At 36.8% G+C, this 25,589-nt stretch overlaps 1 protein-coding gene and 1 pseudogene across 5 annotated transcripts; one reads left to right on the plus strand and one right to left on the minus strand.

Annotated features, from left to right (window-relative positions):
• The first annotated feature begins 8,387 nt into the window (after window positions 1–8,387).
• Window positions 8,388–18,479, plus strand: LOC110457428 (RWD domain-containing protein 2B-like). 5 transcript variants are annotated; one of them, XM_021508710.1, is made up of 4 exons: window positions 8,388–8,540; window positions 10,028–10,114; window positions 10,447–10,703; window positions 17,725–18,479. In XM_021508710.1, exons 3-4 carry the CDS (start codon window positions 10,464–10,466, stop codon window positions 18,391–18,393), a joined length of 909 nt encoding a protein of 302 aa, XP_021364385.1. In that variant the 5' UTR covers window positions 8,388–8,540; window positions 10,028–10,114; window positions 10,447–10,463; the 3' UTR covers window positions 18,394–18,479. The 5 variants fall into 5 exon arrangements, with proteins under 5 accessions (XP_021364385.1, XP_021364384.1, XP_021364381.1 ...); XM_021508709.1 differs by having other exon boundaries at window positions 10,028–10,053; XM_021508711.1 differs by having other exon boundaries at window positions 8,495–8,561; window positions 10,028–10,053.
• A 1,474-nt stretch (window positions 18,480–19,953) lies between these two features.
• The window catches only part of LOC110457438, a 17,657-nt pseudogene continuing 12,021 nt past the window's right edge, over window positions 19,954–25,589 (minus strand).

The following is a 25,589-nucleotide window of genomic DNA, read 5'->3' on the forward strand; positions in this document are numbered from 1 at the left end:
TGTTACAGAGTCGAGACACCAATCATTTGAACTCTTTTCTTTATAAAGGGAACAGACGTTTTCGAAAGATCGCAAAATACGTTTTCAGTTACTGCTTGTGTTCAAAGCAAGCTTTGCATTTATTATTGAGCTGTTTGTCTTTGCTCCGAATCTGCAAATAAAAGAAGAGATGGGCAGATGGACCTCTTTTTACGTATACTATTCTTAACGTTCTGTATATTTAAGCGACCTATTGACATATATATTGAAACATTGTTAATCTTTGCATTTCATCATTATATAGCGATTTCTATTAACTGAAGAAACGAAGTCCTGAACTAGCCATTTTATAAATATCATATGGCACGGCTACCATCGTTACCATTTCGTCCATTTCCCATTCAACCATCCTCGAAATTCTAGGCCGAGGTTACGCTTTCTGCACAGAACCTGATTGAACGCAACCCCTGGAATATCGAGGATGCCTTTCAACCTACAAAATAAATTTGGCCATTCTTCACTCGGGAAATGGTTTGTCCTTATAATTAGTTGATGCTGCTCTTTTGATGGTATGTTAACCGCAAAATCAACACAATATCGTGACGGGCTTTCTAAGTGTAGGAGCAGCACCACAAAGGCAAAGTATTTTTTCTGTAGTTAAGTTTCAAAATAATATGAAAAAGAAGTTTGTGTATTTAAAACTCATGTTCCTCATCTTTTTGGTGAGTCTACTCTGTCATACCAGAATATGAACATGCGTAATCAATATAACGTATGTATTAATTAAGTGTAAAGAAAAGTTTTTTATATAACTTTCACATTTGACCTTAATTTTTGAAAAAGTTGGTCCGGGGCATATCTTCTATACTATTATATAGACTTAAAACACAATTATGACACCAGCCTTTGTTCTCAATGTACATTATATAGTACCTGTAGCTGTCCATTATTGTGTTTAGTAATGGACAGCTACTGTCTGCTCATTTTACAACAGAAATCCAAGTGTGTTCAAATTAATAAAACTTTTGCGTGTAAATAATGTCAAAGAACTATGTAACACTGGGAAATACCTATATTATGCTACGAGGAAACGTGAAAACCCTTAATGTGTTCAAGTATTTAGTATTTAATTATAGTCTTAAGTATTTAGTAATTTAGTATTTAAGGATTAATGATTATGTATGCATGTACAATCGTATTATAATGTGTTCAAATATTTCGTTATCACTCACCTGATTATGTATGTAGGTGTGTGTAGGTGTGGGGGTGGGGTGGGGTTGTATGTGTGNGGCTAATAAAGAATCTGAATACTGGCCTACTAATGGGCAGGTACATTTAACAAATACCTGATTTCCAAAATGGGAGAAAAATAATCATCCCCTACCTTGAGGGTGTAGGATTGCTATTGTAAAGTACTGGCTGCAAATATTAAAGACTAATAACTGTATTTTGAGGGCCTGTTACGATGAACTTTTAGAGCTTTATAACAGGAAACCAAATTGTAAAGCAAATTGGGTTTATCATCTGAGACGTGATTTGTGTACGTTGGGTTTTGGAGATGTGTGGTTGGCACAATGTGTACCAAATGAGAAATCTTTTTTATTATTATATATACAACGCATGAAGGATACTTTTATTCAGGAAACGAGAAACATATTCGAGACATCTTCAAAATGTTTATTGTATAAACATATTGTTGACCGTTTTGATTTACAATGGTATTTTACAAAACCGCTATTTAGAAAAAATAAATGTATTCTTGCAAAATATAGATTGCAAGCACATAACCTTAATATAGAGACAAGTAGATATAATGCAGTGCCTCGAAACCAGAGATTGTGTACTTTATGTGATCTTGGATATGTCGAGGATGAGTTTCATTTCATTCTTATGTGTCCTGTGTTTTTAGAATTAAGAGTATCGTATATCAAGCCATATTATCGTATTCGTCCTTCTGTGTTTAAATTAATAGAGCTACTGTCTAGCAAAAAATTTAAACTTATTAGAAATTTAAGTAAGTACTTGATTCAGGCAACAGTTAAGAGAAGTCGTATATTAAGAAATATAAGCTGTTTCAAATTCTTGCTATAAACGTTTTGTTACTGTATAATGCGATTGAGATCTATGTCTTTTATTTCACAATGAGTCATAATCTCATTTCATTATATAACATATAGTACTCGTTCTACCTTCATGTTCAGGTTGTATGATTGACTTTGAAGTTTTGTTATTTCCTAGAAAGGGCCGGTTTCCAAAACGGCCCCTTCTCTGATTCAAATTTCCTGTTGGTGGTGCATTGCCCATGCCGTTGTGGTCACAAATCTATAAAGTATAAAGATTTAGGTCACTTGGTTTGTTTTTTATGGCTCCTCAAAGTTGTACCTTTCAGAAGCTGTCTAAGTGTTGATAAAATGTGCATGTTATGTAAAATATTAATGAAAATCTAATCAAATGATGGTCACCGTAAAGAATACATTCATGGCATGATTGTGACAAAAAATCATGTTTCCATCGCGCCATTTGGCTGTTTTATGGAAGAAACAATCTCAAAAATGCCATTTTCGATGATAACATTTTAGACACAAAAACTGTGTTTTTTAGAGAATACACCCTTTTATGGGCGTTGGATGCAAACCAATTTTTATCCTATTAAACAGTACGTAATATGCTATTGATGAGAGGAAAAATCATCAAAATGTAAGTGGTGGAACATTTTCAAATGTTGGGTTGAATTAGCCTATGGTTGAATTGCCGATTTTCGACTTTCTTTAGATAATTAACAAAAAAACGAGAGTATTTGCTCGGTATGTTGAGAATATGTACACAGATATGAAAAAAAGTGAGAGAAACACTTTTTCATAAAAAAAATCCAAGATGGCTACTTCACAAGTCCCCGTGGTTGAAGACATTGGCTGACAAATAGACAGAACAACAAACAAAACGTGTTCCTTATGATTTTGGTTGGTTTTCGCATTTACGGGAGTGTTCATAGCTACGGGCGATTGTATAATACCTATATTTATAAGTTTGGTTAGTCACATGGTAACGGGGATCTTTCATATCGAGCCCCAAACATACTTTCGACATATGCACTCCGTTGCCGCATGGAAAACTATTTCAAGTTTTGTCGGAATTTCTTTACCTGTGGTTGTAATGGTCGAGGGTTTTCCAGCGTCCTGTAATACCCAAGGTAGTACAAGATACTGGAGATGTGCGCACACATTCCCATCGTTCTCTCTCCAACTGGGCACTGGCAGTAGTAGTCCTTTATTGGGGCCTCAACATCGGGTGAAACGGTGAACCGTATCCAAACGTTATATTTCGTTTGGCTTTTGTGTCGAGAATGTATTTGACATCGGAGAAGGTCTGGGGAGTGCTGGTAAAGCCACACCTCATAGTCTCCGTCATCACTTAAATGTTCGGCGATGTAACCAGGAGCCAGAGATATCTGATACGTTCCACACGTAATGGTTCTCAAGTAATCAAGATCGAGACGGGGAAACAGTACGGAAGATGCATCCATCTTGACAAACTCGGACCTTGCCCGTCTAGATAGATCCGGATCTGTCTTGACTCTCTGAGCTAAACCATTCGGTGTTGTCAAACGGTCCTTCATACGTTCAGCCATTAGCCTATCTTTGGCATCTCTCTCTGGAGATCTCTGGTAGATCGGTCCTCTAATACCATTCAGACAGGCTGTGACGGTTCGAAGCAAAGCCTCGATGACATTGATAAAGCTGTTAGACACCAATTGCGTTCGGAAGAACGTCCAGTGTTTCAGACGACCATGATAGGATTCCACAATCCACCTCGATTTGGTGATAGTTCTGTCAAGATTTGCTTGGACGTCAGAATGTTGACTTTGACCGGGTTTCAGGTATGACGGCATGCTAGCATTGAGGCCAGAGGCTTCGAGAACTGGTAGGACATCTCTAAAACCTCGGTCAACGACAACGTTGTCGTCTGGTTGTAGCCAAGTAACTAGCTTGTCCATGACTTTTTTTGTAATTGTAGCATCATTTTCGCTGCCAGTGAATGGTCCTACTGTGTCCAGAATGTAGCCATCTGGTAAGGCGATGCTCATGAATTTGAGATAGTTTCTCTTCTTCTGGCCACAGTAGGACATTCTCTGGAGCTTGTGGTCGGAGCTTTTCTGGATATAAATATAGGTGCCATCTAATATGGCAGTGGCTTTATCTCCAAAAAATGCTTCTGAAAAGACAGTATTGTGCCCGAGCAACTGTTCTCTTGTCAAGTGATCCGGACCTAGAAATTGTGGGACTATCGATGTGTCTAATGCCTGTACTATGGAGTGGAAAGTTTTGGACACACTTGACTTGGAAATTCCAAAAAGAGAAGAACACTGACTCCAGGAAATGTCGGTTTTCAGTTTTACCCAGAACAGTAATAGAGCATCGTGTGTAGTCTTGGTATATATACCAGATGAAAGATATGGGGAACAGTGCGAGTGGATTTCGAGGAACTGATCTTTGGACCAACCTGTCCAGGCCATGCATGCCGAGTCATCAAGAGAAGAAAAGCTTATTGTAAACGCAGACTGGTTCTGTGAAAGGACGTGCGACACCTCTAGGAGGTCATTAATGATTTCGGACGATTTTGATGGTAACTGAGATTCCAAGGAACCTCTACCATCAAGGACAACCTCTGTAGACGGATCTAAGTCGTTACCAATAAGGTGAATGGAGCAGACGCGGGATGAGGTGGGACACCACAGTTTGTGTGAATAGATCAGGTGATGTCTTGCACGTTTTGGTAAGACTGATGATTTTGTTCCATTTCTTGCAAAGGTAACAAGACAGAGACAGCATTTTTTGTGTGAAGATGATCCATTCAAAAGATCATGAAGGGTCAGCAACGGCAGGATATGGGACGGGGAGTCGTCTTCTTCCTCTATTTCCTGGTTCTGCTCGGGTTCAGGTTCAGGCTGATTTTTGTTCCGAAGATACTTCATGTAGCACTTCTGGCAAATAAGTGCTTGTTCCTTTGCTGACATCAATCCTTGTTGCACCAGCGTATCTAGGAGCCATTTATATTGTGGACTATTTACATTGCGTGCACTTCTGTTCTTATTGCCACTACGTTTCTTGAAGTATACTTGACACCCTTCTCCAACACATTTACCCTCCATCTTGAAACAATAACGATTGGTTTATGAAGCGTCGATAAAGTAACAAAATAGCAAGCCACCGATGATTGCTGTAAACAGCTAATACTTAGTAGTTTGGTACAATTATGCGAAAATGTGTGATAAATAACGAACAACTAATTACACAAAATAACAAGACAATATAATAAATCACATTCAATACCTCCAAGAAGCGCAGAATTGATTGATTACTTAGAACAAAATAAAGTATTTCATATGGATAATCTATCTATTCGATGTGGCGTGGTCGGCAGGCACAAAGAAAGTGAGACAAGTCAGGGTCCCAACCCTGACAGAGCCACAACGCTTTGGAGATGGGACAATAAAACAAGGAAAGTGAGACAAGAATAGCTAGCGTCGAGTCAATGATTCCGTAAACGTATAGACAAAGACAAGAAGATACGGATAAATGTACAAGGCCACACGATCAGAAAATTCAGAAGAGGACAACTTGAGATAGAACAGTATTCATGTATCAGGGTGTCCTCAGTGTAAATCTTTATATCGATACTGTTTATTTAGTCGTTACACATCATAAAACTGTCATGAAAATATCCGCTCTGATATTCAATATAAAAGTTTGTATATAATAAGCTATATAATAGGGTTTCAGACAAGGTTGTTACTCATTTCCCCTTTTCTTTCAATTTACAACCACATTCAGGCGGCGATATGAGAACGTTCCACCACATGGAATTAGCTGATTTTTGGTACACATATGAAACAAGTAAAGCTCTATCCGATTTTCTGATGGAAATTTGCATCCAAAACTATATAACGGGAGAAAATTGCAATTTTATGGCATTTTTCTTCATAATTGTGTCTCTGCAAGTGCATTTTCATCCGAAAATATTTTTTTTTATGTTTTATGAATAAACACGATGTTTTGGAAATATTTATCAAAAGAAATTTATACTATGTTGCGAATTACAATTTCGAGATAACCTTCTTTTATTTACGAACTTATGTCTTTGATGCTGAAATTGACAACTTTATAAAAATACATTTTCACTGAAATTATGAAATCTGGGTGTCGGAAAGGTGTAAAATTATTCTTCGGAAAAGAAAAAAACAGTAGTTGAGCTAGATAAGAAATTATACGGGGGCAGGCTCCTATGGAGAATTAACATTTCTGGAAACAGGCCCTTTGGTTAGATTAAGGCTTTATTTGAATTATTTCCTAAACGACTAAATTATGCAACTAAATTATGCTTCATAAGAAAACCTTAAAGTTTTCCCAAACTTATGCCAATTTCATATTTTGTAAATAGTATGTATGGAATTGAATCTATTGCATATGTTCTCCGCCATTGTACAAGATATTTGTAAAGTATTTATCTATATGTATATTTCTGTACGCCTATATGCAATGTGCATTTGGTAATAAATTGAATTGTAACAGAGAAATCTCCAACCCGAGAGGGGTGATGTTTTTTGGTTGTCTAACCCGAGGCTCTGTAATTAGCACGTGTTTAATTGTGGTTAGACAACCAAAAAAATCACCCCTCAGGTTGGAGATTTCTCTGTTACACCCTGAAGGTAGGGGTTGATTATTTAAACAAAAACACATGTGGGGTATAAACATCGTCATTCACGTTTGATGACGTCACAATTACCAATGACGCATTTTAATGACGTCACAATCGAACACGTGCTAATCGGCGCGAGGCTATTTCCCCCTAGGGGGTGACAAGCTAATCTTTCCCGGCTAAAACGGGAGACACACCTGTGAAGGGTGGGAGAATAATAGAATCTTTCACCCCCTTGGAGGTGAGATAGGGGGATCTCAACCCGAGGGGGAAGATTCTTATATTGCCAAACACGAGGCTTTGCCGAGTGTTTGGCAACTTAAGAATCTTTCCCCGAGGGTTGAGATTCCTCTATCTTACCCACAAAGGGTTGAATGATTCTTTTTCTCTTATCCTGTTCTCCCAATGGGTATCATAGACACAATGTAATGCTAATGTTACATGCTTAAGTCAGGGTTGACGTGACGTTGATGGATTGTTGACGTGACGTCATTGTATTGCTGAAGTGACGTCATACCATTGTTATGAATAGGGGAATCCTCCCGTCTCAACCCTAGGGTGAGACAAGGAAATCACACCGGTAAAAGTGCGGATACACCTGTCCAGGGTAAGAGAAAAGCTGATCTTTCCCGGCTAAGGTAGGGGAAGACTCTATTAGTCACCCCCTAGGGGGAGATAGCCTCGTGCCGTTTAGCACGTGTTCAATTGTGAAAAAGAATCATACCCTACCTTGAGGGTGTAACAGAGAAATCTCCAACCCTCGGGGTGATTTTTTTTTGGTAGTCTAACCCTCGGGAAAACCTCGGGTTAGACAACCAAAAAGCATCACCCTCGGGTTGGAGATTTCTCTGTTACACCCTCAAGGAAGGGAAGATTCTATTAATCTGTCTTAATTTCTTTTTTGGCAAAAGGGAAATGTATCTAAGGTGACAGTACCCAAATCGGATCATCAAACCATCATTTTTTTAAATCATTGAAAAATCTGAGGAGGAATTATATTCATTTATAGTTGTATCAAAAAAAGAATATCGATGAGTGTTCTTACAAACGGAATTAGAACCCGGGGCTCACTTGAGATATTTATAGAACGCTCTGAAGTCACCAATCATGCAGCGTCTCCGGTTTTTACGAATGTCGGGACCCAAAACGGACCAAGGCTTACATTTTACAGTATTGTACGATTCAAATGAATATTTTTTTTGTCAGCATATTAACATTTTATAATGAAATTTAGAATTTATATGACAAAAAGTATTTCTAGCCTATAGTGTGAAATTATTCCTATAGTCCAAAACAAAGTGCATAGTCGTCGCACGCGCCATTTTTTAAAAACGTAATAAAAATATTGACATTTGAGTTTCAATTACGTTTTCTTGCGCTATTTGAACTTAGAAACTAATTATCTGTAGACAAAAAAATGGTGCATGGCTATCTATTCTAAGACTACATCATTGTTATAACTGATTTTTTAACACATTTATTTATTTATAAGTATTTTTGCAAAAAGTGATCCGATTTGGGTACCGATCCGATTTGGGTACTGCCACCTTAATCATATGTACTATAACTAATCCAATTTAGCAGTGTGTTTTGGAATGTGAGCATAAAGATACTAAGTTGTTGACATTTGTTGCAAACCGCCGTCAGTCTCATGATGTGGTTCTAGAATGTCATGAGCAGCATTTATTATAAAGTAGAGTGGCCTCCCCTTGGTCACTACGTATACGTACGTTGCCTCGCATATCATGTTTTCACATCGTGGTGTTACATCATAAGAATGTGAATATTTGATAGTTGACAGGTGTAGAGATCTGTCCCGTGGCAACACCTGACTCCAGAGTCCATGCTGATTCCACTGGATCTAGGTTCGTGTTCATATCTGTACAGTATGTATATATAGCATTTAACCAACAACTTTGGGTTGAGCAGATTTCTAGTAGCTGGAGTAATCCACAATTTCTACCTACATAATGTAGTCTACTGAAGAAAGTGAAAGTACAGATGAAGTGCGTCCAATATATATAAAGAGTAATGTCGCGAAAACGAGACAGTTTGGGATAGGAGTACACACACAATGTTGCTTGACAGATGAATATCAAATTGGCATAAATATGAAATCTGAAGTGTTTTATCTTGTATTATTTGTCTGTTAATTTGTATTGCTTAAATATTAATATATAAAACCAAGTGTGAATGTCTTTGTATGCAACATGTATGTCGGTCAGAACCTCTATAGAGCTTATGTTATTTGTTTTTAAAATGCCCATCGACTTTAAATAAAATTTATCTTATCTTAGCAAAGTAATTAATTTGCATCTCCTCCCTGGTACCCTTAAAACCCACTATTGTGTACATGTGGCAGTATACTGGTTGTATTATTGATGTTCAATGTTATTATAAAGGAAACTTCAAAGGATAAAATATGTTTTATCGACGATAGCACTACATAGGTAGGTATCAATGAGGATCATCATCAGATCACAGGGCCACGTTACAATCACACATATGCTATACTGATACGGGTCACAACACACATGTTTATGTGTGTTGTGACCCGTATCAGTATAGCATATGTGTGATTGTAACGTGGCCCTGTGATCAGATCATTAGTGATGATAACATTGTTATCCGGAAATCAAGGCCATGTCTGGTAACAATATCACCCTAAGATCTATTTAGTTCAATAGAAATGTAAAAAACTTGTTTTTCATCATCCTGTCATACATATTTAAGCCCACTCCCAGAGTCGATTAATTATGTGTTTGACCATTTAAAAAAAATTGGCCTACATTGTAATTAACTCATTCATCCCTGAAGACACATTTGAACTCTTCATATTCAAAGGTTGGAATAGTTCATTATGAAATTTCAGGGGTGAATGAGTTAATGCAGGATAAATACTAAATCAATCATGCAGCTAGACTTTGGTAATTAGTAATAATTAGCAACTGGACCTTAATTGACCTGATTAACCATTATAATGTCTAATTAATGATTATCAGTACTTATTCTACTGTACATTTTTTATTCTGAAAATCTTTTTATCTATATGACATGAATCATATAATTAAGATATTGAATTGTGTCAACTTGACACAAGTCTCAGTTCTGATGGAAATCATAGCCTCGAAAATATTTTTATGAACAAATAAAATTATTTTCAAAAGTTTCAAGTGTAAATGCATTGCAAATCTTTCTTCTAGAAGAAAGTTTTGATGAAGATTTAAAACAACCGATTAAGTAATCGCTAAACGGTACATCGGAAAATAATTCTGGTCTACCAATTGAGCTACCTGGTCGCCGATAAATGACCCAGTCCAGTTTCGCTACTTTTCTCCCTCCTTTTTTTCAGTCTTCCCCCAGCCCTCCGAGACAATGGTATTTACAACTCAGGTTCAGGTATCCCCTTCCAAGCAATCGCCCAGCATCTGAAACACGGGTTGGTCACAAGCATTATTTTTATAATAGATGTGGAAAAATGCACAGCCAGACCAGGATTCAAACTCATGACCCTCCGTATTCTAGATGTATGCTCTACCAATTAAGCTACCTACTCACTGACGAATAACCCAGTCCAGTTCCCCTACATTTGTTCACGACTTTTAACGATCATTCTTCATTGTATCATTGATGTTGTTCATACTTTATAGGTATCTAACACGATGAAGCTTTATTGATTTACTATAATATATGAATAATGTATTTTTTATGTTTGAATATTATTATAAATGTCCATTAAGTTCCCATAAGAAAACAAAAAATCTTTTAAAGGAAACTTCAACAAGAAAATGGATGACTTGGGATATGATGAGGATAACGATGTCGATGTCAGTGACATGTTGGAGCTGCAACTCTCAGAGGTAGAAATGCTCACTAGTATGTTCCCCAGCAAAGAAGAATTCAAAATGGATGACCCCTGCACTGTGGCAGCCATCAGGAGTTTTCTGGATGGCAAAATGCTGTACGAGTACTTACACAAAAGAGTGGGCTTCTCCATTAATGTGACATCAGTGTCTTCAGACAGTAAGGTATGTGACATCAGTGTCATCAGACAGTAAGGTATGTGGCATCAGTGTCCTCTGACAGTAAGGTATGTGACATCAGTGTCCTCTGACAGTAAGGTATGTGACATCAGTGCCCTCAGACAGTAAGGTATGTGACATCACTGTCCTCTGACAGTAAGGTATGTGACATCAGTGTCCTTTGACAGTAAAGTTTGTGACATCAGTGCCCTCTGACAGTAAGGTATGATACATCAGTCTCCTCTGACAGTAAGGTAAGTGACATCAGTGTCCTCTGACAGTAAGGTATGTGACATCAGTGTCCTCTGACAGTAAGGTATGTGACATCAGTGCCCTCTGACAGTAAGGTATGTGACATCACTGTCCTTTGACAGTAAGGTATGTGACATCAGTGTCCTCAGACAGTAAGGTATGTGATATCAGTGTCCTCTGACAGTAAGGTATGTGATATCAGTGTCCTTTGACAGTAAGGTAAGTGACATCAGTGTCCTCTGACAGTAAGGTATGTGACATCAGTGTCCTCTGACAGTAAGGTATCAGACATCAGTGTCCTTTGACAGTAAGGTATGTGACATCAGTGTCCTCTGACAGTAAGGTATGTGATATCAGTGTCCTCTGACAGTAAGGTATGTGACATCAGTGTCCTCTGACAGTAAGTTATGTGACATCAGTGTCCTCTAATAGTAAGGTATGTAACATCAGTGTCCTCTGACGGGTTTCAGGGTTGTCGGGTCAAGGTCAAGGTCACCGTTGCTATTTTTAGAAAATCATTACCTTGCGCCTTCATTCCCTGAAGGATTTGGATCAAACTTTACACAATTACAAAGGACCATAATATCTCAGACAAGTTCGAGTTTCAGGGCTATTGGGTCAAGGTCACTGTTACTATTTTTAGAAAATTCATTGTCAGCGCTCTAGCAGCTTCATTTCTTTAGGGATTTCGATCAAACTTCACACAATTACTAAGGACCATAATATCTCATACAAGTTTCAGGATTGTTGGGTCAAGGTCAAGGTCACTATTACTATTTTTAGAAAATCCTTGTCAACGCTCTAGCAGCTTCAACAATTATAAAGGACCATAATATCTCAGACAAGTTCAAGTTTCAGGGTTGTTTGGTCAAGGTCAAGGTCACTGTTGCTATTTTTAGAAAATTCTTGTCAGTGCTCTAGCTGCTTCATTCTTTGAGGGATTTTGATCAAACTTCACACAATTACAAAGGACCATAATATCTCGGAAAATTCAAGTTTCAGGGTTGTCAATCATTTTATTACCTCACCTGGTCCGACAGACCATGGTGAGCTTATGCCATACCACAGCGTCCGTCGTCTGTTGTCAGTCCGTCCTTCCGTAAACTTTTCCTTTAAAACGCTACTTGTCCTGAACGGCCAAGTACTTTTTGACTAAATTTGGTCTGGAGCATCCTTAGGCCAAGGGGACTCAATTTTGTATAAATGGTGGGTGTGGGCCCCCTGGGGGCAGAGGGGCGGGGCTCAATAGGGGAAATAGAGGTAAAACCTTCAAAATCCTTCTTCTACCGTAGGGATTAAGGGATTTTATCCTAATTTAGTCTGGAGCATCCTTGGGGCCGAATAAGGGAAATAGGTAAAACCTTCAAAATCTTTCTCCTACCGTAGGGATTAAGGGATTTTATCCTAATTTAGTCCTGAGCATCCTTGGGCCAAGGGGACTCTATTTTGTATAAATGGTGGGTGTGGCCTCCCTTGGGGCAGAGGGCCAGGACCGAACAGGGGAAATAGAGGTAAAACCTTCAAAATCCTTCTCCTACCCTAGGGATTAAGGAATTTTATCTTTATTAAGTCTGGAGCATCCTTTTGTCAAGGGGACTCAGTTTTGTATAAACCGTGGGTTTGGCCCCCCCCAAGGGCCCAATAGGGGAACATAGCAAATTATTCTTTAAAATCCTTCTACTTCTGTAGGAATGACAGGATTTGGTCCATATTTGGTGTTGAGCATACTTTCGTTAAGGGAAACCAATTTTGTATAAACGGTGGGTCTGGTCCCCTTGGGGGCTGAGGGGCGGGCCCAATATGGGAAATATAGCAAATTCTTAAAAATCCTTCTTCTTCTGTAGGAATGACAGGATTTATTCCATATTTAGTCTGAAGCATCCTTGGGTGAAGGAGTACCAATTTTGTATAAACCATGGGGCTGACCCCCCAGGGGCCTGAGGGGCGGGGCCCAATAGGGGAAACATAGCAAATTATTCTTTAAAATCCTTCTTCTGTAGAAATGAAAAGGTTTGGTCCATATTTGGTGTGAAGCATCCTTGGGTAAAGGGGAACCAATTTTGTATAACCGGTGGCTGTGGCCCCCCCTGGGACCTGAGGGGCTGGGCCCTATAGGGGAAATAGAGGTAAAACCTTTAAAATCCTTCTTCGACCATCGTGATTAAGGGATTTTATCCTTATTTAGTCTGGAGCATCCTTTGGCCAAGGGGACTCAATTTTTTGTATAAACGGCAGGAATGACCCCCCCCCCCCTGGGGGCATAGGGGTGGGGCTCCGTTTGAAATTTGTTATGTCTCAACTACTGGATGGATATTTCTGAAATTTCATATGTACTTACAGCACCTACCATGGAGTGCTATATCTTTACTTCATACCAATTATTTAAAACATATTCAGGTGAGCTTTACAGGCCCTCTGGGTCTGTTGTTTTATATAACTCCTCTATAATAATACTAACATTACAATTTCTTGTTTTATTATTACATTAGGATCAGTTTCAAGCTAATTGTATACTTTTCATTTTCCTAAATTTATCCCAAAGGGTACCTAGCTAGCGGGGGCCGGTAGTGGACATGTATTGCTTTAGCAATACTCAGTATGCTTGTTGCATTAAGGTCTTTGAATTATAAGGCTTGTTACATTAAGGTATTCGGATAATAAGGCTTGTTACATTAATGTCTTTGAATAATAAGGCTTGTTACATTAATGTCTTTGGATAATAAGGCTTGTTACATTAATATCTTTGGATGATAAGGCTTGTTACATTAATGTATTTTGATAATAAAGCTTGTTACATTAATGTCTTTGGATAATAAGGCTTGTTACATTAATGTCTTTGGATAGTAAGGCTTGTTACATTAGGGTCTTTGGATAATAAGGCTTGTTACAGAAAGGTCCTTAGATAATTAGGCTTGTTACATTAATGTTTTGGATAATAAGGCTTATTACATTAATGTCTTTGGATAGTAAGGCTTGTTACATTAATGCCTTGGATAATAAGGCTTGTAACATAAATTACTTTGGATAATAAGGCTTGTTACATGAATGTCTTTAGATAGTAAGGCTTGTTACATTAAGGTCCTTGTACATTAAGGATTGTTACATTAAGGTCTTTGGATAATAAGGCTTGTTACAGATAGGTCCTTGGATAATAAGGCTTGTTACATTAATGACCTTAAGGTAATTGGATAATAAGGCTTGTTACATTAAGGTCTTTGTACATTAAGGCTTGTTACATTAAGGTCTTTGGATAATAAGGCTTGTTACATTAATGTTTTTGTATAATAAGGCTTGTTACATTAATGTCTTTGGATAGTAAGGCTTGTTACATAATTGTTTTTGGATAGTAAGGCTTGTTACATTAATGTCTTTGAATAATAAGGCTTGTTATATTAAGGTCCTTGTACATTAAGGCTTGTTACATTAAGGTCCTCATACATTAAGGCTTGTTACATTAAGGTCCTCCTACATTTAGGCTCGTAACATTAAGGTATTTGGATAATAAGGCTTGTTACATTAATGTTTTTGGATAATAAGGCTTGTTACATTAATGTCTTTGGATAATAAGGCTTGGTACATTAATGTCTTTGGATAATAAGGCTTGTTACATTAAGGTCTTTGGATAGTAAGGCTTGTTACATTAATGTCTTTGGATAGTAAGGCTTGTTACATTAATGTCTTTGAATAATAAGGCTTGTTATATTAAGGTCCTTGTACATTAAGGCTTGTTACATTAAGGTCCTCATACATTAAGGCTTGTTACATTAAGTTCCTCCTACATTAAGGCTTGTAACATTAAGATATTTCGATAGTAAGGCTAGTTACATTAATGTCTTTGAATAATGAGGCTTGTTACATTAAGGTCCTTGGATAATTAGTCTTGTTACATTAAGGTCCTTGGATAACAGGGCTTGTTATATTAATGTCTTTGGATAATAAGGCTTGTTACATTAATGTCATTAAGGTCCTTGGATAATAAGGCTTGTTACATTAATGTCTTTGGATAGTAAGGCTTGTTACATTAATGTCTTTAGATAATAAGGCTTGTTACATTAATGTCTTTGGAAAGTAAGGCTTGTTACATGAAGGTCTTTGGATAATAAGGCTTGTTACATTAATGTCTTTGGATAGTAAGGTTTGTTTCATTAAGGTCCTCGGGTATTAAGGCTTGTTACATTAATGTCTTTGGATAGTAAGGCTTGTTACATTAATGTCTTTGGATAATAAGGCTTGTTACATTAAGGTCCTTGGATAATAAGGCTTGTCACATTAATGTTTTTGGATAATTTAGGCTTGTTACATTAAGGTCTTTGGATATTAAGGCTTGTTACATAAAGGTCCTTGTACATTAAGGCTTGTAACATTAAGGTCCTTGGATAACAAGGCTTGTCACATTAATGTTTTTGGATAATTTAGGCTTGTTACATTAAGGTCTTTGGATATTAAGGCTTGTTACATAAAGGTCCTTGTACATTAAGGCTTGTTACATTAAGGTCCTTGTACATTAAAGCTTGTTACATTAAGGTCCTCATACATTAAGGCTTGTTACATTAAGGTCCTCCTACATAAAGGCTTGTTACATTAAGGTCTTTGGATAGTAAGGCTAGTTACATTAATGTCTTTGAATAATGAAGCTTGTAACATTAAGGTCCTTGGATAATAAGGCTTGTTACATTAAGGTCCTTGGGTAATAAGGCTTGTTACATTAAGGTCATAAAGGTCCTTGGATAATAAGGCTTGTTACATTAATGTCTTTGGATACTAAGGCTTGTTACATTAATGCCTTGGATAATAAGGCTTGTTATATTAATGTCTTTGGATAGTAAGGCTTGTTACATTAAGGTCCTTGTACATTAAGGCTTGTTTCATTAAGGTCTTTGGATAATAAGACTTGTTACAGAAAGGTCCTTGGATAATAAGGCTTGTTACATTAATGACCTTAAGGTAATTGGATAATAAGGCTTGTTACATTAAGGTCTTTGGATAGTAAGGCCTGTTACATTAATGTCTTTGGATAGTAAGGCTTGTTACATTAATGTCTTTGGATAATAAGGCTTGTTACATTGAGGTCTTTGGATAATAAGGCTTGTTACATTAAGGTCCTTGTACATTAAGGCTTGTTACATTAAGGCTTGTTACATTAAGGTCCTCGTACATTAAGGCTTGTTACATTAAGGTCCTTGTACATTAAGGCTTGTTACATTAAGGTCCTTGTACATTAAGGCTTGTTACATTAAGGTGCTTGTACAGTAAGGTATGTGATAATTGTAGGTCCATTGAAAATATTGTATATATATGTATATGAGTTGTCGAACAGTAAGATATGTAACATCAATGTCCACGGCCAATACAGTACCATATATGAGGTCCTCAGACAGCAAGGTATGTGATGATGAGGTCCTTGAACTGTACGATATGGAAGTATAGAAACCTTCACCCATATTTTTCTATCTTCCTTTCAGTGGAAATACTTTGTCATAATTATCAATGTTCTATTTATATGATTATATGAAACTGAAATACATAAATTGCATGCTTCCTAAAACAACATTTGAATACAATTTATATATTTATTTATTTGTATGAGATTAAAATATCTCTCTTCAGAGTTAATAAGCTATTTTAAGTTGAGAACAGTAGCGACACTGTGTCTATTAAATCATTTTAACTCGTGTGATATGACCTTTTGACATCATTATTAAGACAATAAGTATGCTATCATGGTATTAAAAAGAGAAGAGAGTAACTTATAATACAATGTATTTACATTGAAAATTAAGTGCTGGCTAACCCTTTTTTCAAATATTTACACACATTGTCTGATAATGCTATAAAAGGATTCCATTTGGTATGAGATTTATGAAACTTGTCCTAAAGTTTTCCATTTAGTTCTCAATACATAAGTAGTCTTGTTAAACTGAAAACTTCTCGACATGATGCATTTATCTCATATGGAATATGGAATGGAAACACTTTTAATGTCAAAACTTCTACAGTAAATAATTAACAGGTTATTTATGCTGTATTCTCCATATCAAACACCCAATGTGTTTATAACCATGGTTTGGGGATGCTTAAGTAATACTTGTTATGCCCCTAATAAATGAAGTTTTTGAAAATGCACCTTCAACAATAAAGGAAGTAAACTAGAAAATACACAGTTTGTCTGTTGACTTGTTGGTTTCTTGACATATGCTATAGTCAACTTACCAACATGTATTTACACGTTCATTAAACATTTATCACACTAACAGTACACATGTCACATACACATTACATATGCATTATCTATATAAATGCTAGACATACACATTACACATACACATTACACATACACATTACCATTACACATACACATTACACATACATTACACTCGCACACATACAAATTTTACACATGACACATATGATACATACATGTACATATGGTACACATATTGAACATACACATTCTATACACATCACCTGTAAAACCACATTACATAATATACATTACATAAACACATTACATATATACATTACACAAACACATTACATAATATATATATCACATGTATTTAACATACACATTTCATTCACACATCACCTATATATGTCACACAACTAACATATATTAACACACTATGTTCCTTAACTTATAAAATTACATTCTGTGAGGAGCTCCTTCAAGTTGGGGAACGTTCATGAAACTGGGGTCTGATAATACAAACATTTCACACAATGTAAACACTTATGAATTGATTTACTGTATGTGTGTACTGTCTGTCTATTACAGGTTGGCGTGGAGCTGGTCTGTAACTTCCCACATGAGTACCCACATGTAGCACCCGTTGTGTTCACAAGGTCTCCACTCATGAACCGTGAAAACCACCAGCGATTGAATGAGGATTTAAGTGAATTTATAAACAGCATTGAGCGTGGTGAAATCTGTATTTTCTCGGTGATAGAATGGCTACAAGAGAATGTAGACCAATATCTAGTGACTATCGAGAAGAAGGATGCTCCATCAGTCAAAGAGGTGGACACGATATTTGCAAGACTTTGGATATATAGCCACCATATCTATAGCAAATTCAAACGCAGGGACATCATTGACTGGGCACAGGAACTCAAACTGACTGGCTTCAGTCTGCCAGGGAAGCCGGGTGTCATCTGTGTAGAGGGATATAGCAGAAGTGTTGAGGAATACTGGCAGCGACTACGACGACAAAACTGGAAACGCTTAGTGATTAAGGAAAAAGAGGACCAGGATATTGGAGACAATGATATCAAGAAATATTATAAATTTGATAATTTTGAAGAAAAAGTGTTTGATGCCCGCGGTGGTAAAGGGAGAGAGTATCACATGGACTTGGGAAAGTTGTTTGAGTTCCTGGAAAAACGAGGCTGTAAGCATATCTTTAGTCTTTATTTTGGAGTAGATGGGAAAATGGCAGCAGATTGAAATAATATATGTAAACAATAATTTGATATAAATTTGTTCTATCAATTGATTCTGTTTATTGTATTATTACATAATCTTTTACAGGTCTTGCTATGCTGGCACCTTGCCAGTTACATTAACTTGTCATTTGTACAAAGTATACCCTGATAATGTCTGTAAAATGATAACAACAACAGAATGCCAAAGTGTCAACATAACCGTAATTCAAACTTAAATTGAGAAACCATGGCAACATATAAACAAAGGAAAAGATTTAAATTGAGACCGTTGAAAAAGTGCAGGGTGCAGGGTGTTCCGAAAGGCTGAGCGGCCTCAGCTTCATTGACAACAACCGCCGTTTAAATCTATGTAAAATCCAAGTAATGTCACGTCCCCACACCATGAGCATCCCATTAACAAGACACACTAGTCAGCATAATAGTAAACATCGACCTTCATATATATATGAAAAAGAGAATTAACATATTTCTCTATGACATCATGATGGCGATCAACTTGCCCATAGTATCAACCCTCATCTGTGGAAACCATTTGCATACCAAATCAACTGCGACATGTAAACGGGGTAAAGCAGGGATGTTACTTTCAAGAAAGGTTAAGTTCACTTTAGTGCTTTGTTTTTTTTCGTTGTCATTATTTCGGTTCTCTATTCGAGGCCTTGTCGTTAGCTTCGGATTTGACCTAGATTTACATCGCGGATATCGATGAAGCAGAGCATGCTTATTACTCCTCGAAAAACACTAGTACTTCATCAAATGTCACATATCACTTTTCTGTCGGCGAGTTGTCATAAAAATGTACGCTGAAGACCGATTCGTTGACGGTCTCACACCTTCCCTGTGCCGTGGAGTCTTCGGATGCGACAGTAAATGGTCGATGTTGGATACCTCGTAAAAGAAGTGCAATGATGCAACGTTTTATTTTTGAACTAATGTTGTATGTTTGTTACGGAACTTCATTTGTAAGATATATACAGTAATATAAGGAAATAAGGTCGTACCGAGGAAGGACAACGAAATAAGTTCGACCAATAAAATCAGGTTTCCGAAAACATAACTAGCTAGAAAACAGTAGATATAATTATGTTAAGCAGGAATTTTGACATGTGTTGCATTAAAGACATTTTATGTAGATATGCATGTACAATTTTACCAGTTAAATGTTTTGTTTATATATATTATATATTTGGATAAACTCTAACATGTTAAACACTTATCAGAAATAGGCAGAACCAATTATCAGCAAATGCAGACTATCCAGTTAAGGTTTTATTTAGGCAGTCCCAAATTTGCAAGTCCTACTGCTCCAATCGAAATTCACTCAAACTGCGGTAATATCTTCCAAAATAGCGTAGTGTGATTTTTCGGAAAGGTACACATAGTTGCAACTTTGTGGAATAGTGAACTTTCTGATACTAAAAAGTCAAACATCCTTGCTACGTTTACGTTTTAGGTAGTTCCTGTAAATGCAGTACCAGTCCTTTTATGAAGACAAATGTTTCCATGTAACATAATGTAAAGCGCCCTCGAGTAATTTTACCAATTAAAAAGTGATCTTTATGAATTATTTATACTTTGATTTTTTAATTTATATATTTTACATTATTGCAATAACTTTAGAATTGCCTGCCACAGTTGTATCGACCACATATGTCTTATTTTTACGACGTTGTTTCCGGATCTTCAAATATTCCTCGACAGGTGGCGCTACAATCGCTATTATCCCCATAAAGACGGTCCAGGCCTGAGTCAACATTATCCAGGTCTTAAACTGAGTCTCGTCGATTACAGGGAAGCTCAACATGATGGCAGGTATGATGAAAGTGAATAAGACAGTGATGCTGCCCCCGCTTATGTATGCGATCTTTTTCTCTCGACGGAAGGCGGCTGCCATTTGATCAAATGACGGTTTCTTGTCGTACTGCTGCCCCTTGAGTTCCTCTCGATAATTCTGTTCCCATGGATTTAGTGGGTTATCGATACCGTATATTTTCTGCCATTCCGCATCAGCGTCGGCCTTGGCTTTGATCTTGTGCGTGAGCGCAGATACCACTACACATACAGCTAGGCTGATACCAAAACTGAAACAACATCCTGCTAGAATCGAGAAATCCTGTGACGTGTTTATGGTAAAGTTGCTGAGACCTCCTTCATACCTGCTTGCTGCTGTCAGTGTGACTGCTATACCGGCCAACAGGCCTGTTATACCACCTACAATTACAAGTTAAATCAGGAATAGTGACTATCAGTGTGGCTGCTATACCGGCCAACAGGCCTGTTATGCCACCTACAATTACAAGTTAAATCAGCAATAGTAACTATCAGTGTGGCTGCTATACCGGCCAACAGTCCTGTTATACCCCCTACAATTACAAGTTAAATCAGCAATAGTAACGATCAGTGTGGTAGCTATACCGGCCAACAGGCCTGTTATACCATCTACAATTACAAGTTAAATCAGCAATAGTAACGATCAGTGTGGCTGCTATACCGGCCAACAGTCCTGTTATACCACCTACGATTACAAGTTAAATCAGCAATAGTGACGATCAGTGTGGTAGCTATACCGGCCAACAGGCCTGTTATACCACCTACAATTACAAGTTAAATCAGCAATAGTGACTAAAGGTGTGGCTGCTATATACCGGCCAACAGGCCTGTTATACTACCTACAATTACAAGTTAAATCAGCAATAGTGACTATCAGTGTGGCTGCTACACCGGCCAACAGTCCTGTTATACCACCTACAATTACAAGTTAAATCAGCAATAGTAACGATCAGTGTGGCAGCTATACCGGCAAACAGGCCTGTTATACCACCTACAATTACAAGTTAAATCAGCAATAGTAACGATCAGTGTGGCAGCTATACCGGCAAACAGGCCTGTTATACCACCTACAATTACAAGTTGAATCAGCAATAGTAACGATCAGTGTGGCAGCTATACCGGCAAACAGGCCTGTTATACCACCTACAATTACAAGTTAAATCAGCAATAGTAACGATCAGTGTGGCAGCTATACCGGCAAACAGGCCTGTTATACCACCTACAATTACAAGTTGAATCAGCAATAGTAACGATCAGTGTGGCAGCTATACCGGCAAACAGGCCTGTTATACCACCTACAATTACAAGTTAAATCAGCAATAGTAACGATCAGTGTGGCAGCTATACCGGCAAACAGGCCTGTTATACCACCTACGATTACAAGTTAAATCAGCAATAGTGACTAAAGGTGTGGCAGCTATAAAAGGCAACATTTTTGCTTAACCAGCCACTTACAATTCATGATACTACCTTCAATTTACACTAACCACTTCCTCAATATTGACTATTAGTGTGGCAGCTATACCTGTCGACGGTCCTGTTTTACTAGCTACCTACCTACAATTTACACTAACAACTTTACCAATTTTGACTTTTAATGTGACATTTATACCGTACAAACAGACTGCAATCATGTCATTGTACGAGAAAAATGGCGACACCATCAAACTCACTGCAACATAATATATATTTTTTATCTTTTATTATCATCCATTTCTGTATCGAAAATGTAAAAACATTAATCGGATCGATCTTTTGATATGCCCCCACCCCCAACCCAAATCCTTAAAAGCAATCGAGTATTGGTAAAAAAAAATATTCTTGTACACGTATAATTAAGCAACAAGGGTTCTTACTTGAAAATTAAACACACATACCATATTCAAAGGCAACAGATATTAATATGTTCAGAATCAAAAAAAAAATAAAAAAATTATGCAATGTTGAAGGTTCAAAAACAATCTTGATACCCTATATTGTTCCTCTAGTCACTTTCAGTTGTGGGCAATCAGATTTCTTTTTGAAGTTTATACCAGCATAAATGTTTTTTTGCAATAATTTGATGAGAATGCTTATTAGATAATTAAATATATATTTTACCTGCTATTATTCCTTCTGATGTTAGCTTCACCCACATAACGGCTAGAGCAACTGCAGGGAAGGCAGGGATAATGGCGATAGCGCCAACAAAGAATGTCCAATTCAGATCTATTCCACTAGAAAATATGATGAGTCCGAAGGGAATCATAGCGATGGCCACCCATATAATACACCAGTTCTTGAAGTCGATGAGGTAGTCTTGGTACATCCTGTATGGACCATGAACCGTGCACTTATAGGTAGATCTGCTCCCGGAAGACGTTTTCTTTACATCTTTGCATAATTTGTCGTCATTACATTGCTTACAACTTGTGACGCTTGGGCACTGACAAACATCAATTTCTTTAGTGCTGGTGTCGGTATCCGACTTGGAGGCCTTACCACACATCACACAATGTGCTGGTAGCAGGTCTCTCCTGTGGATTTGAGAAAGAAATATAGTTTTGCGTTAAGATTTGGTTGGTTGCCATTTTACGAGCGGAACAAAAGCAATATTTTCCGAGCACAGAGTACGAGTGAAGATATTCATCAGAATTGCATTTCAACGATTACAATATCAACAAGCTCTTCCGTCTTTGTATTAAATAAAGACTGAACGGGAAAACTTCTCTCTGTTATATGATAAAAGTCTCAAATATTGTGTTTGTTCTTATGGCCAATTCAGAATGCAATTGGGCATGCGGTTTAAGTGAAAGGAAGGAAAAAAACAAGAACATGTATCAGTTTACTTTAATTTTTGTATTATTTTAATGATACAAAGTGCTGTTGGGTATTTCCCCAATTCAGGGAGAGTATTAATTTATCGTAAAATACTGTCATTGAACGAAAAATGCAAAGATTTGAGCTAGAATGCTATTATAACTTTAATTTGTTGTTTCGTTGAAATAATCAAATGATAAAAAGTATCGTTATTACTTTTAAATATGTATTCGAGATATGATATGCATGAGTTTCTTTTTCAAGTCAGATCAATAAGTCTGACATTAGCTAAAGCATATCTGTGTTTTATCTGCAATTACTAAACGGTGTCGCGTTTGTTTAAGCTGATAAAACATGCAATTTAATGCAAAACGCGGCTTCGTTGTTATGGATTCCAAAACTTTATAATAATCGAAATCAGCAACGTTTTATCGCTGGCTAGGCTAGCTGCTCAACCAACCTTTTTATAATCTGCTGACTGCCAGGCATACATGGTCCATTTTACGGAAGGTAAGGAGGACTTTAATCTATCTTGAGTGTCATGTACTTCAAATATTTTCCTCTGTCTGAACATTTGACTTTTCAACTCAACATAGAACCATACCACATACCAAACTGAACGGACACATTCGTTCTCCAATTCTGAATTTTCCTATTATGACATTTTTTTTTAAAAAGGCGACAGACGAAATTACGTTATAGCTATTTGGGGAAAAGAGAATACTGAATGGGTCAATAATGCCGTATTTCGACCTTAAAATCGACAGGAATAAGAGAGGGGGAAATACGAACAAAGCAGGCTTTTACATAGAGACCGTTCATTGAAAGTGTACAATGTAAATAAGACCAGCTGTTCCGGAAAGGTAAGCGTCTGCTGCTTCATCGACGATACTCGCCTTGTAAATCTTGTTCATATCCATGCAATGTCACGTCCTTAATGCAAGAGGCATAGTAGTAGTGACAACGAAATGGCAAGGTATAATTATATGCATTAAACCGAAAATCAACGAAAACTTATCTTCAATCAAAACATCTTAAACAGATTGTCAAGCTGTTCAAGCTGAAATTTACTGTTGCGTTAGGCATTAATGGAACTGCTAAAGGTCAAATAAGTTAAAACTTTCCATGAACATTAAGTATGTTCTATAGCTTTTAACCCAATAAAGACAACTTAATGAATCTTAAAGCTTTTCTGCATCACCCATATATGATGTGCTGTTCATTCTCATGATGCCACTTTAAACTTTTAAGGCATTGTGACCTTCCAAGGCATGACTTTTATACTGCCCTAGGTATATAATCCAAAGACAAAACCTATTAGATTCTCTGTCTCATTTGCAGCTTAACATTCAACTAAACTTACATTTAAATCTTGACTTAAACCTGATTGAACATTTAGTAAATAATATCAATATACTAACTAGGGGAAGTAACCACCTTAGTCATGATCCTAATTCTGCTATTTGTGTATGTTTTCAGAAATATAATGAGTCTACTAACAGATTTTGAAATAACTGTTGATTATAGTCCCAATGCGCATGTCTACATGTTTACATGAATACTCCTTCATCACGGCTCATGCTCTGGATTGTCAATGCCTGGGAAGCACACAATGGTGGTGTGTATGGACATTTTAGTGCTGCCCAGTTATTATTGTTATCTGGAGTAGGAGTGGTGATGGAGGACTTGTTGGTGTTACAAATTATTCAACTAATAATATTTAATATTTACTGTATTGAATGAAGGTTCCAGTTTTTGATATTAATATATGTTGTAAAATTTTTAAAATCTGATTATTTATAAATGAGGACACACACATGGCTTTCCATTTTGAAATATATTTTATATATACTGGTTACTATGTGGAGAAAAAATAACAAAACCCCCCAGATATATTTGTTTTATCTCAGTAATTCTATTTTTTATTTGTTTATTTTGCTTAGTTCAGAGAAAGATAGAGACTATTAAGTATTAAGTACTATTTAATGTTCCAAGCCAGTGCTAATATGTTAATGTCTAAATTATAATTATGTTATTGTTTGAAATGTATGTACCCCTAGGGAGAGGGCTTGTATAGGCATAGCCTGTTGCCCAATTCCCATTGAATCAATTGATTTTAATAAAATATTTTGAAATAAAATAAAATTCTATTGCATTTATTCATACACACATTTAATAATTTATAATTATGCAAATCTTCTAATAATCTAAATGTGCTTAAGAAAACTGTAGATCACTGTTATTTGCATGACTTAATTAGTGTCTTTTTATTCTGCAAGGGAAGGAGAAACAATGTTGGCTGATAAGTGGATACATGTTTTCGAACACAAAAAAACCGTCTAGTCATTTCCAATAAACTTGTATTGATTACATTAAAGAATCCATTTAAATGATAGAGAAAGAAAATATTTATATGGAGACATTTATATGAGTAAAAGAATAAGAGGGTACAAGGTGGTATTCCGAAAGGGTAAGTGTCTTCTTCTTCATCGTTGACAACGCCCATGCATGCAAACCTACTTTGTCTACATCTTTGGAGAACCTGTTGTGTAAGTTTATCCGTCATTA

This window comes from Mizuhopecten yessoensis, unplaced genomic scaffold (assembly GCF_002113885.1).
Source record: "Mizuhopecten yessoensis strain PY_sf001 unplaced genomic scaffold, ASM211388v2 scaffold9133, whole genome shotgun sequence".
Taxonomy (NCBI): domain Eukaryota; kingdom Metazoa; phylum Mollusca; class Bivalvia; order Pectinida; family Pectinidae; genus Mizuhopecten; species Mizuhopecten yessoensis.

Excerpts from the sequence above, each read along its gene's own strand:
- LOC110457428 (XM_021508706.1), top strand. The coding sequence starts at position 8,519 with ATGCTGATTCCACTGGATCTAGGTTCGTGTTCATATCTGTACA. Across the intron at positions 8,562-10,446 it reads TTCGTGTTCATATCTGTACA|GAAACTTCAACAAGAAAATG; the intron begins GTATGTATATAT and ends AATCTTTTAAAG. Across the intron at positions 10,704-17,724 it reads CAGTGTCTTCAGACAGTAAG|GTTGGCGTGGAGCTGGTCTG; the intron begins GTATGTGACATC and ends TGTCTATTACAG.